Consider the following 13,273-nt stretch of genomic DNA (forward strand, 5'->3'; position numbering starts at 1 on the left):
CTTCTCTTTTCCATCCTTATCTTGTCAATTTAGTTTGCTCTTGCTTCACTTGTTATACCCCCAGACATGAACAGAGAGCATTGCTGTCTCCTGGGATAGATCCTGTTAGATTAGAGACAGATGCCTTCCAGAACTTATTCTGGCCACTATTGTTGTAAACCACAGAAAATGTCATGGAGGTCTACATGCAGCCCATGGACCACAAGCTTGGGAACCCTGTATAAATCATGCAAGAATGTGGATAATAATATGACAGTACAACCGGTGATTCTGAGGAATCATTAGGAACTTTGTTAAGAGAAAAGATTGATTCAAAATAAGGGCTCAACTTAGGGTTAGCAAGTGCCACTAAAAGAATGGCAGAATTGAAAGAAATGACATCTAGTATTAGATATTTAGACAATTACATTTCATTAGCAGAAAGTGAAGAAGAGTCAAAAGAACTCATTATAAAATTAACATATAAAATTAAAAATTGAAAGTGAAGATCTGGATTAATATTAAATATTAAAAGAATGAAGGTAATAACATGATTAAAATGTTCAGAATTGTGAAGGAACTTAGAGTCAACTTTGGGGAATATATGAGAGACATTAAAAAAAGGAAGGAAAGAACTTGCCATTAAGGTAATAGTGTTATAAGAAGGAGCAGACAGAAACATACTTTCAAAATTGTATTAATATGTCTTAAAATAATACAGTAGCATTCCTGGAAAACTTGTAGCCTTTGTTTCTTAACCTGGCTTACATTAAAGGGCTGATAACAGCTGATAGTGTAGAAGTAAAAGTCATAAATTGCCTTGTTTTCCTTGAGCTGAGTAATAAGTAAATAGTGTGCTCTAGAAGTAAACAGTTTAATTCTAGGGAAAAAGGTAATGATAGATGTAGAAAAGATCATAAAGATTAGAGTATAGTTAATACTTAAATGAGCTGTTTTGCTACTGGTAATATATTGATATGCACATTGCACATTGAGAGAGAAAAAGAAGATAAGATACCTTCAGATTACAGCTTTAGAGTGTGTTGTGTATTGAAAGAAGGCAAGTCTGTAGGTCCCAGATAAAATAAAGATGGACTTCTCCCTTGAGGGAATGAGTTTTGCTTATGTAGAGTGGCAGATGATGGAAGAGACAGCAGATAAGGTGGTCGAGGACTACCCAACCGGTCGTAAGTCGAGGACTTTCCCTGCCCGGGAGCGCCGCACATGCATGGTGCCGCCCCCTGCGCCAGCTGAGGCATAGTTGGCAAGCGGCAGAGATGGAGCAGGCCGACCACCGGCTGGGCCACCAGCTGGCCCAGCCCAAGGGAGGTAAGGCACCTGCCGGGCCCCACACATGCCAGCAACCCTCCCTGCGCCCGCCGGCCTCCCACCCCTGGCCCTCTTTTACTTACATTTTTAGTAGTTGCTCAACAGGGAGGGGTGGAAACTTCCAGACAGCTCGCCTTCGCTGCAGACAACTTGCAGCACTGTTTGCAGAATGGGACTTTTGGCGGGCTCAGCAGGGCAGAGACAGCCTGGACAATTCCTATTGGCTTTTGAAAGCCAATAGAATTAGACTGTATTCAAGAGAGTCTATTCTATTGGCTTTCAAAAGCCAATAGAATAAAAGGGAGTAGTACAGCTAAGGAAAAGGGGAAAAAATGGCAGACTGCGTTGTTTGGCGACCCCCGTGAAATGGTTGTTCGACCTCAAATGGGGTCCCGACCCACAGGTTGAGAACCACTGCAATAGTGGCACATCTCACCACTATAGTTACATGCATTTTGGGCACATGGCAACAAACTTGCTTTTACTGCTGGTTGCCACATTCTGCTGTCACAATAAGAGATTTATGATGTTTTTTTGCTGGAAACCAACTTTTTCAGCCAGTTTCTGGTAAAAATATGTTCATAGGAATGCAATGACTCACTTAACGGCTGCTGCATTTGCTTTACAACTGCTGCAAAAAAGATCATAAAATTGGGTTGGTCCTGTAGGTGCTTTGACTTACAATCATTTTAACTTACGACAGACTGCCTTCCACAGTTGTAAGTCTACTACTACCTATAATGAATGCATTCTCGTGCTCAATATATTTGAAAATAATTTCTGTAAGTATTGACATAGTCTTAACTATTGATTCTGGAAAGGATATTTTAGATATGCTAAATCAGCTGCACTTTGAGATTAAAACATTTCACTGACACTATAGTAACTGAGTAGTTTCATGGAAGTAGTAGGGTACTTTTATAGAAGTTGATAGTTTTAGCTGGTAAATTGTATACATATGTAAAAGCTTATATGGCCAGAATTAATTTGCTCTGTGTGGTTAAGTTATAAAAATTGATACCAAATAAAATATCATAAGTAGCTGCTTATGAAGAAATTGCTGCTTTGTTGCCATCTTAGCTTTGCCTCCTCTAATCTCTATTTGCTGTGCATTAATTAATGATGTGATAAATCTCAGTGCAAGAAGTTGAAAGGCATTTAAATCCCCATATATTATTTTTCTCCCATTCTAGGAAATGAGTATTAAACTTAATTACATCCCACCAGGAATGATCCAATTATGGATTTAGAATAATAAAACATTCAATTCTATGTTCTATATATTTTGTTTTGTTTGTCCTTTACAACAATTTGGTAATTTAAACTCTCCCCCTTAAAAACCAGCTGGCATTAGATCACTGTTTCTCAACCTTGACAATTTTAAGGCATGTGGACTTCAACTCCCAGAATTCCACAGCCAGCAATGCTGGCTGTGGAATTCTGGGAGTTGAAGTCCACATGCCTTAAAATTGTCAAGGTTGAGAAACACTGCATTAGATGAAAGATTAAGCCAGGGGTCTTCAAACTTGACCCTTTTATGACTTGTGGACTTCAACTCCCAGGCACGCTGGCTGAGGAATTCTGGGAGTTGAAGTCCACAAGTCATAAAAGGGCCAAGTTTGAAGACCCCTGTTCTATGTCTTTCTTATGCTGGGCCCTACAGGATGCCATTTGGGGACAATTGCTGGCAGCAGATTTGAAGTTGATGAGCTTTGTGTGAACAAAAAAAAGTACATAAAAAGAAATATTCTAGTACCATGATCTTTTCCCAGATGTTTCCTTGGGTATGCCTCATGTATGATCCTACTTTTGTTTAACCTTTTCTCTCTTATTATCAAGCTTGTCTGTAGCTGATTAAAGCATTTGCAACATTTTGTTCTTTGTGTAAATTCCTTGCCATTCCATGTGTTCTTTAAGCCACTAATACAGAATTTCTAGAATTTTAAATCTTAAAATTTCTCAGAAATTTTTAAGTTTAATTGACTTGTATTTGATAGACTCAGTTAAAAAAGTGACTATATAATTTTAAATTGTATATTAATCACTAAAATTATGAGAAATGAAATATTTTATTGAGGGTAAATGTAGTGCAGCATGTTCAGCATTACTGTTAAATCACTTTAAAAAAGAACTCTTGGAAGAAGTACAATTTTAATATTTTTGGCAAAATCCTTCTTGATGATCCTGTGGCCCTTCTCTCAGATTTTAATTTATTTTTGAAAGAAGGAAATATGGAATGCTTGAGCTTCATTTGCTCAGTCCCATCTCTTCTAGCTGCTTTTCTGCAAATTAGCCTCCTTAGTTGAACCAGAAAGCAGAATGAATTTCTGTGGTCTTGCTGTATGGTAGTAAATGTATTGGTAATATCTATTATAAGCTGATTTTGGGACTGGAATTCAAGTAGGTCTTGACATTTAACGACAAAAGTTATGACGGCACTGAAAAATGTGATTTGTAACCAGTCCTTGCACCTATATCCTAGCATTCCATAGTCACATGGTGAACATTTAGGTATTTGGCAAATGGCAGATATTTATGAGGGTTACAGGGGTCCTGGGATCACATGATCAGCATTTACAACATTTTTAGGGGGCTTCTCATAAGCAAAATCAATGGGGAAAGCTGAATTCACTTAATGATCCTACGATTCACTTAACAATAGGAGCAAAGCGGTTGTAAAATTGGATGCAACTCAGTTAACCACATTGCTTAGCGACAGACGCTAGTCCCAATTGTGGTTGTAAGTTGAGTGCCTAATTTATTCATCTGCAACAGTTCAGTAATCTTAAGCCTTCTTTTTTTTAAAGAATTGGACCGGGACTATGGGCATGGTGCCTATAGTGTCCCAAGAGCTATGGACTCTTATATGAATCAGTCATATGGAATGGAAAGCCATGGAGGCGGCAGTGGAGGAGGAGGAGGAGGAGGAGGAGGTGGCAGTGCCAGGTAAAATACTGAATCATTTGCTTTGTATGTCAAAGATAATATAAATATATTCTGCAGTATACCTCTATCCAATTTAAGTGTTCCTTAAGCATATTGCAGGGCATGGTGTGTTATTATGCAGAGATGTAATGTGTAGCATATTTTAAAATAAATGTTTTTATATAAAATATAATGCTGCAACGCATGTTTTATCTCAGATCTCTCTTAAAATCTGTTTCAACAAGTGATCTTTAAAAACCTAGCAATTAAATATTAGCACAGAGCTGAAATGCTCTTAATTGAATCAGAACTGCTGCTTTTGTTTCCCCATTCTGTTTGAAAGGAACACTTAAATTTAATTTGAATAGTAATATCTTTTGCAAGAACATTCATTGGTAGACAGCTTTTCATGTCCAGATTATTTTATTGGCAGGTACTAATTACACTAAAGCATACTTTTTTGCAGTGTTTTAAAATTGTTCCTAGCACTGTAGTAATATTTCTGACAGTTTGATTTTTCACTGTGCCTGCAATTGATGTTTACTAACGTCAGATCACAATTTTATTCTAAATTTGGCTTTCTTATAAGAACTCTGCATTTTAAACAAAATAACTGTATAATATATTAATCCTGGTTGCAGTCTCATTTGCATATCCTAACTCTTCAATGGCGGCAAGAAGAACACGGATTGACAATTGGATTCCTCCAGTTTTTTTGTGGCATTGATTTTTAAGGAATTGGGAGATTAGCTGTATAAATGCACAGTGCTTTTCAACAATTAATATAACTAACATTGATGTAAACTATTTTGAGAATCAGCAAAAAATGTACCTACCATTTAGTAATCTGAATATGGTTGGAATTTACTGAATGCATTATATAAAAAGTTTATTGTTGTAATGGACTGTTTGTAGTTGGCATTTTAAATATGAAAGTTTTATATTTAAAGTATGAACTGGAGAGAAGATAAATTTAGCCTTCTCATATTGTGATTTTAAATTATTAGAAGTTTCTTTTCAAGTTATTTAATTAAGAATTAAAATATAGTTAATTTTTTGGGATGAAAATGATTTCCCATTTCTATGCAGTATATGACATTGATGTTACCCTACGCACTTTTTTTCTGTTCTTCAGTTAATATCTTTTTAAAATGCTGCATACAGCTTTTTGGTAATATAGTATTTGCATGTAATATACAGCCTTTCTCTGTGCTAAAGGGTCATTAATATTTAAGATTTATTTTGACGTTTCAGTTCTATAAAGGTTTTCTGTCTTATTCCCTACAAACAGAGGCAGGTGAATCTATGACCTTCCAAATGTTTCCAAAATCTAGCATTTCTTGGCCTTTCATTCTGGGGCTCATGAAAACTACCATCCAACAACATTTGGAGGGTCATAGATTTCCCACTCCTCTCTAACACATTGTAAATGTAATAGTAGAAGATGAGGCATGCTAGTAGTTAAGCAAAATTATTTAGATTTCTTCTATAAGATATAACTGAACTATGAACCATTGAAATATCAAGTTAAAATAGTTGCATTATTGATACTGTCACAGCTTCTAAGTAGAGAGCAACGTCTTTCAAATGCTATTGAACTGTTTTAGGCATGACTTTAAACAAAAGAGTTTTATGAACCTTTAAAATATGCAGGTGCCTGCATTCGTTAGACTAGGTCTGGGCACAAATAATGAGGTGAAATAATAATTTTGAGCAACTAAATTTAGTGAAATTTAGGCATTCTGAATTTTAATACTATTTTTAACTGAAAAGTGACTCAGATAGCTTTCTGTCTGATCACAGCATGGAAATGCCCAGCCCTAATCAAAGCAAACCCTACTAAAGTAGAATATTCATTGATTTTAGTTGATAAATGTCAACTGATAACTTGTCTTTTGAAATGTTTTAACTTTAGTAAGCTTACTTTTTTTTTCCTCACTACAACTTTTCCAGGTTTGGACCTTATGAGTCTTACGACTCCGGGTCTTCTCTGGGTGGGCGAGATCTGTACAGATCTGGCTATGGTTATAATGAACCCGAACAAAGCCGCTTCGGAGGTAGTTATGGTGGTCGATTTGACAGCAACTACCGGAATAGCCTTGACTCTTTCGGAGGTAGAAACCAGGGCGGGTCTAGCTGGGAAGCACCTTACTCACGCTCAAAATTGAGGCCTGGGTTTATGGAGGACAGAGGAAGAGAGACTTACTCTTCCTACAGCAGTTTTTCTTCACCCCATGTGAAGCCTGCACCTGTAGGCTCTCGGGGGAGAGGAACGCCTGCTTATCCTGACAGTGGATTTGGAAGCAGAAACTATGATGCTTTTGGAGGACCATCAACAGGCAGAGGCCGTGGCCGAGGAGTAAGTACAGAATCTTTTCAGATTCTTTTCACTAGTGACTCTTTTAAACCCTTTCAAGACCATAGCATTAAAACAAAAGCACTGTATATCACACTGCAGTTTTTGCCAAACTATTAGGGTTGATAACTTTCCAATCCAGTTTGGTATTTACCTAGAACTTAGTACCCTATCTCTCTCTCTCTCTTCATTTACACAAGTAAAAGCGCTACAAGATTAGTGGCTAAGGTTTTATCAAATCACTTTTTTTGTGAAAGGTGAATATTAAGGCAATGGGTTTGGTCTAAAAGGGGTTAAAAGGAATTGCATTTTTCCTTGTTAACACTAGCATCTTGGCTAGTGGGAGAAGTCTTGAAACTTTGTAAAGGTTAATTAGAACCTTTTTTCATTTTGACTAGGTTAAAGGTGCAATGTATGTATACTATTGATTTTAGAGAATAAATGCCACAGAACAGATTTTGTTGAGGCAGGAAGCAATTAGTTCTACATGCTCAATTTCAGCTTACTTTAAGGTCACTGAGACTTACATGGAAGGGAAGATTTAATACAGGCAAGAATTAAAGCATAATTTCAAACCATTGTTAAAGGGATATCATCAGAACTGTTCATGCTGAAAGTCAACTGTTGTGTTATAATTCAGTACTAGATATTTTCCTACGTACGCTGAATCTAACGTTTTAGTGCAAGTTCAAAAGAACAATTCAAAGATTATAAACAAATATCAAATATTACCCTACCAAATCAAAACATCATTAACAGCATCTTAAACTTCAGGAAGCTTCAAGATATAAGATGATATCCTATTAACATACTTTATAATTTCATGTCTGAATTTATATAGAGTTCCATTTCAGTTGATAATCAATAGATGCTCTCTTAAAACTCTTTAAATACTGAGTTTCAAGAAGCTGGCCTGAAGAAAACAATTGAAAGTTTAAAGTAGATTGGAGGAGTAAATGTAGAGTAGAATATTTTAAAGTTTTTTGCATGCCTATTACTATATTTTAATTGATTTATTAATGTGATACTCTGAAGGGTACAATTGGCATTTAATCCATAGACCTAGGAACTCTAGTAATATTTCTATAATTTGTTGATAAAAGAATAAACTGATTTGTTTAGTCTGGTATGTTTGTGAAATTAACTAAGCAGTACTGAGTAGTTTCTCTTTTTCTTGAGCTTAATGTTACTCTTGAGAACTAACTACTTTAAGAAATAAGCTGCTTGTTTCTGTGAAATGCATTGCACCTTTAATAGATTCTGAAAATATTTGCTCGTGCAAATGTACATCACCTAGAAAGTGTCCTTTGATGTATGTAATATGCAGGATGAGAATATTGCTAGACTGTTATTTACTAGAGCCCAGTTTGTTACAAAGTGAAATATAGAACATATGCATGGATTTATTTAATATAATGATCTCTAACACATTGTGGCCTGCTAGGAATAAATGCAACTCAAAGTAAAAAAAGTATTGTGTAAATGTACTGCCTTTACTGTGTCTAATTTTTATTATTAAATATTTATGGCAGTTTACTCATTTCTGCTTATATAATTTCAATCATCCAGTCACATGAGCCTATCTTACATGTTACTGTCAGTGAACAGTAGAATCTTTGCATGTTTATTCAGAAGTAAATGCTACTAACTCCCGAGTTAGTATTACAGATTGCAGCTTAAATTATAACTATTATACTCATTCCTTGTCTTCAGTTTGTTCTGTCATTCAGTGCCTTAAAACCAATGAATTCAGTCATGTATGCTCTATTGATTACAAGATAGATGTCCAAATTAAGATTAGATTTTTTTTACCACTTTGTTGATATTCTAAATTTTATTTTTTCCTTTGGAAATAATTTGATCTAAGAGGGGCTAATATTTTACTTTTCTCATTGCTCCTTCAAATATTTATATACTTTTTAAATTGTTGAGATTATATACAATATGCAATTATCTCAACAGGGTGGGGGGGGTGGGGATTGATACACACACATCACACACAAACTGCTGATTGGGTTGAACTGTTGATAAAGATGTAAGATTTCTAATCAGTTTTAATATGGCTAATGCATTGCACTAGGTTTGCTTGTTATATGAGGGGGAAAAGAAAAGACATTTTATGAAAGTTAGCTTTTTATCTACTCTAAATTAATACAGGACTATTTTACATATTTATAATATTTACATAATCTTAAAATCCCTGCCTCACATAAAAAAATCTATATGTATTTACTTGGAACTTATTGTTTTAGTGAAAATAGGAAAATATGAGATATGTTACCTCAAAACAATAAACTTACCTTCTCCATGTATTTTTAGAAGAAATTCCCATGAGTTCAGTGAGACTTATTCCATGTACAGTTTGAACTTCCTACTAGTAGCACTTATTTCTGAGTTGACATGCTTGAGATTATACTCTGAATTGTGAATAAAATATACATATTGTGAGAAAAAGGGAAATAGGAAAAATAAAGTTTGAAAGTAAAATATATTTTACATAAGCAAAAAGTGTGAAGTATGAAACTGGAATCCCATTACAGTGTTAAGAGATAAAAATTATTTGGATATTAACTAATTTTAAACATAGACAATATCATACACAGAAAATCTTACATACATATGAGCAAATTTTAAACCATCAAAAGGTTATTTTAAAACTTTTTTAATCATAATAAAAGAGAAGCTATGAATGTTTCAGGCAGAGACTTTCATGATTATTTTTGTTTTTCCCTAAGTTTGCATTCTTGTATTATTGTTTTGTAGAAATAATTTTTCTTCTGTTTGTTTGAGGCATTATTTGAGAATCCTGAGAATGAATATGGGTAAAATTCTAGCAAGGCTCATAGTCTGGACCAATGATTTTGAATAAGCAGAAATCCATTTGATATAAGCACTTTAAGTCAAATATTTTAAAAACTAATCAGTTTGCATTCCTGATGTGTTAACTTAGTATTGCGTTTTTTTCTTGAGTTAAAATATTTTAAAATATGTTTTTATGTAAGCTAGTTTGTTTATGGTCAGCCACATCATTTTCTAATACTTGATCTTCACCTATTTACAGTATATGGGAGACTTTGGAGGCATGCATAGACCTGGAATTGTGGTAGACTATCATAACAAACCCAGTTCTGCAGCAGTAGCTGCACGAGGAATAAAGAGAAAAATGATACAGCAGCCGTATAATAAACCAGGTGGGACATTTATCAAGAAACCCAAACTGACAAAACCTAATGTGAAGATGAACCAAAACAAACCTAGTAAGTAATTGAATGAAAGATGTGAATTACAGCTCTATTTAACATTTTCTGAGAGGATACATTTATAATGCATTGCTGCTCCTCATTTTCCAGCCTCAAAGCCCCTTCTGTTACCAGTTTTTCATAGGGATTGACCTTGGTGGCACAAATTAAAATTTTTGAAAGATAGTTACAAGATATTTTACTAATTTTGTGCCTATATACTCTATACTATACTATACTATACTATACTATACTATACTATACTATACTATACTATACTATACTATACTATACTATACTATACTATACTATTGTATATATACTATATACTATATATGTATACTATTATATATATACTATATACTATATATTTTTCTGACAAAGAGTTAAAGAACTAAATTGGGAGATTAAGATGGCCATTTCGAGCTCATTCTGCTCTCTTCAGTTAGCCATACCCTTTATGGGATTTGAACCTGGGCAGTTTACATACTAGGCAGTGATTTAACCACCAAGCCACAGGTTCTCCTCCCCTCTTTGTCAGCCGAGTCAAGGGAGTATATACAGAAAAAAGGGTGTGGATTTGGATTTGTAATGTTTTGCAGTTGCGACTTGAGCCTACTTAACACCCCTAGTTGGGGGGCTGCAAGGCAAAAGAGATGGTAAAAAGTAAAACTGCAGTATAGCAGTTAAAAATGTCAAGGTGTAATCAATCAGACTGGTCTGTCTGAAAAACGTCCTGCATATACAGTGGGGCAAAAAAGTCAGCCACCAATTGTGCAAGTTCTCCCACTTAAAAAGATGAGAGAGGCCTGTAATTGTCATCATAGGTAGACCTCAACTATGAGAGACAAAATGAGAAAACAAATCCAGACAATCACATTGTCTTGATTTGGAAAGAATTTATTTGAAAATTATGGTGGAAAATAAGTATTTGGTCAATATCAAAAGTTCATCTCAATACTTTGTTATATATCCTTTGTTGGCAATGACAGAGGTCAAACGTTTTCTGTAAGTCTTCACAAGGTTGACACACATTGTTGCTGGTATGTTGGCCCATTCCTCCATGAAGATCTCTAGAGCAGTGATGTTTTGGGGCTATCGCTGGGCAATATGGACTTTCAACTCTCTCCAAAGGTTTTCTATGTGGTTGAGATCTGGAGACTGGCTAAGCCACTCCAGGGCCTTGAAATGCTTCTTACGAAGCCACTCCTTCATTGCCCGGGCGGTGTGTTTAGGATCATTGTCATGTTGAAAGACCCAGCCACGTTTCATCTTCAATGCCCTTGCTGATGAAATGAGGTTTGCACTCAAAATCTCACGATACATGGCCCCATTCATTCTTCCCTGTACACGGATCAGTTGTCCTGGTCCCTTTGCAGAGAAACAGCCCCAAAGCATGATGTTGCCACCCTCATGCTTCACAGTAGGTATGGTGTTCTTTGGATGCAACTCAACATTCTCTCTGCTCCAAACATGACGAGTTGTGTTTCTACCAAACAGTTCTACTTTGGTTTCATCTGACCATAGGACATTCTCCCAATCCTCTTCTGGATCATCCAAATGCTCTGTAGCAAACTTCAGACGGGCCCGGACATGTACTGGCTTAAGCAGGGGGACACGTCTGACTCTGCAGGATCTGAGTCCCTGGCGGCATAGTGTGTTACTGATGGTTGCCTTTGTTACGTTGGTCCCAGCTCTTTGCAGGTCCCCCTGTGTGGTTCTGGGATTTTTGCTCTTGTGATCATGTTGACCCCATGAGGTGAGATTTATTTATTTATTTATTTATGAGACTTATATACCGCTTTAAGTGCAAGCACTCTCTAAGCGGTGTACACCAGTAAGCAATGTATATATTTACATTGCCCCCAACAATCTGGGTCGTCATTTTACCTACCTCGGAAGGATGGAAGGCTGAGTCAACCTTGAGCCGGTAAGATTTGAACCGCTGACCTGCTGAACACAGTCAGCTAAAGTGGCCTGCAGTACTGCACTCTAACTGCTGCGCCACCTCGGCTCTTGCGTGGAGCTCCAGATCGAGGGAGATTATCAGTGATCTTGTATGTCTTCCATTTTCTAATTATTGCTCCCACAGTTGATTTCTTCACACCAAGCTGCTTGCCTATTGCAGATTCAGTCTTCCCAGCCTGGTGAAGGTCTATAATTTTATTTCTGGTGTCCTTCCACAGCTCTTTGGTCTTCACCATAGTGGAGTTTGGAGTGTGACTGTTTGAGGTTGTGGACAGGTGTCTTTTATACTGATAACAAGTTCAAACAGGTGCCATTAATACAGGTAATGAGTGGAGGACAGAGGAGCCTCTTAAAGAAGAAGTTACAGGTCTGTGAGAGCCAGAAATCTTGCTTATTTGTAGGTGACCAAATACTTATTTTCCACCATAATTTGCAAATAAATTCTTTCCAGATTAGACTGTGATTGTCTGGATTTGTTTTCTCATTTTGTCTCTCATAGTTGAGGTCTACCTATGATGACAATTACAGGCCTCTCTCATCTTTTTAAGTGGGAGAACTTGCGCAATTGGTGGCTGACTAAATACTTTTTTGCCCCACTGTATAGATATATATGTATATGTATATATAAAATATAATAATTTTGTGACTGCTTTTATTGTGAAGACTGCTTGTTACATGAGATGGGCTGTTATCAACAAAATAATAGTCCTCCCAAATTTAACATATTCTATGTACAATTACATTACTATTGGAATTCATTCAGAAATATATGCTTTTAAGGATGCATGGATTTTGTTACTTTAAACAATTATGTTGATTGGATGAGCCAAAAAGTGATTTGTGTTAAGAGATTTGAGAAAACAAAAATTGACAGAATGCTTTTTTGCTAATAAAGTATTTATAATAATATAGCAATATCACTTAGACTTATATACCGCTTCACAGTGCTTTACAGCCCTCTCTTAAGTGGTTTACAAGTTAGCATATTGCCCCCACCAATCTGGGTTCTCATTTTACTGACCTTAGAAGGATGGAAGGCTGATTCAACCTTGAGCCAGTCAGGAAGAAACTACTGGCAGTCGGCAGAGTTAGCGTGCAACACTGCAGGCTAATATCAATGGAGAGGTTAAATAAAAGAGAACAGAACAAATTGTAACCCAATGCTGGCCATGCAGAAATTGGAGGAGAGGTCTCGGGAAGACTGGGAAAATTGGGTGCAGGGGGCATGGAAGGGCAGGGCAGGGCAAGGGAAAAAAGTTGTAGGGTGTCTGCATGTGTATGAGTGCAGGGAGGGTAAGGAAAGTAAGTGTGTGTGTGTGTGTGTGTGCAGGAAGAGTGAGGAAAGAGGATATGGCTTTCTTGCAAGCATACGAAGGCCAGGGAAAGAGAGCATAGAATGTGTGCAAGTTACAAGTTCAGGAAGCTAAGGAAAAAAGGCACAAGGTGTGTGCGAATGTAGGGAGGCTAGGGAAAAAGG

At 36.4% G+C, this 13,273-nt stretch overlaps 1 protein-coding gene across 10 annotated transcripts in view; it reads left to right on the forward strand.

Moving 5' to 3' along the window:
- Positions 1–13,273, forward strand: part of ZNF326 (zinc finger protein 326) — a 40,790-nt gene that overhangs the window by 3,262 nt on the left and 24,255 nt on the right. For 4 of the 10 annotated variants that reach the window (XM_039324691.1, XM_039324697.1, XM_039324699.1 and 1 more), the window contains exons 2-4: positions 4,116–4,254; positions 6,187–6,592; positions 9,651–9,846. In XM_039324691.1, coding sequence (XP_039180625.1) covers positions 4,116–4,254; positions 6,187–6,592; positions 9,651–9,846 — 741 coding nt within the window. The other 6 variants (XM_039324692.1, XM_039324698.1, XM_039324701.1 and 3 more) reach the window with 4 other exon arrangements.

Source organism: Crotalus tigris, unplaced genomic scaffold, assembly GCF_016545835.1.
Source record: "Crotalus tigris isolate CLP2741 ecotype Arizona unplaced genomic scaffold, ASM1654583v1 scf7180000024307.1902530, whole genome shotgun sequence".
Lineage (NCBI taxonomy): Eukaryota > Metazoa > Chordata > Lepidosauria > Squamata > Viperidae > Crotalus > Crotalus tigris.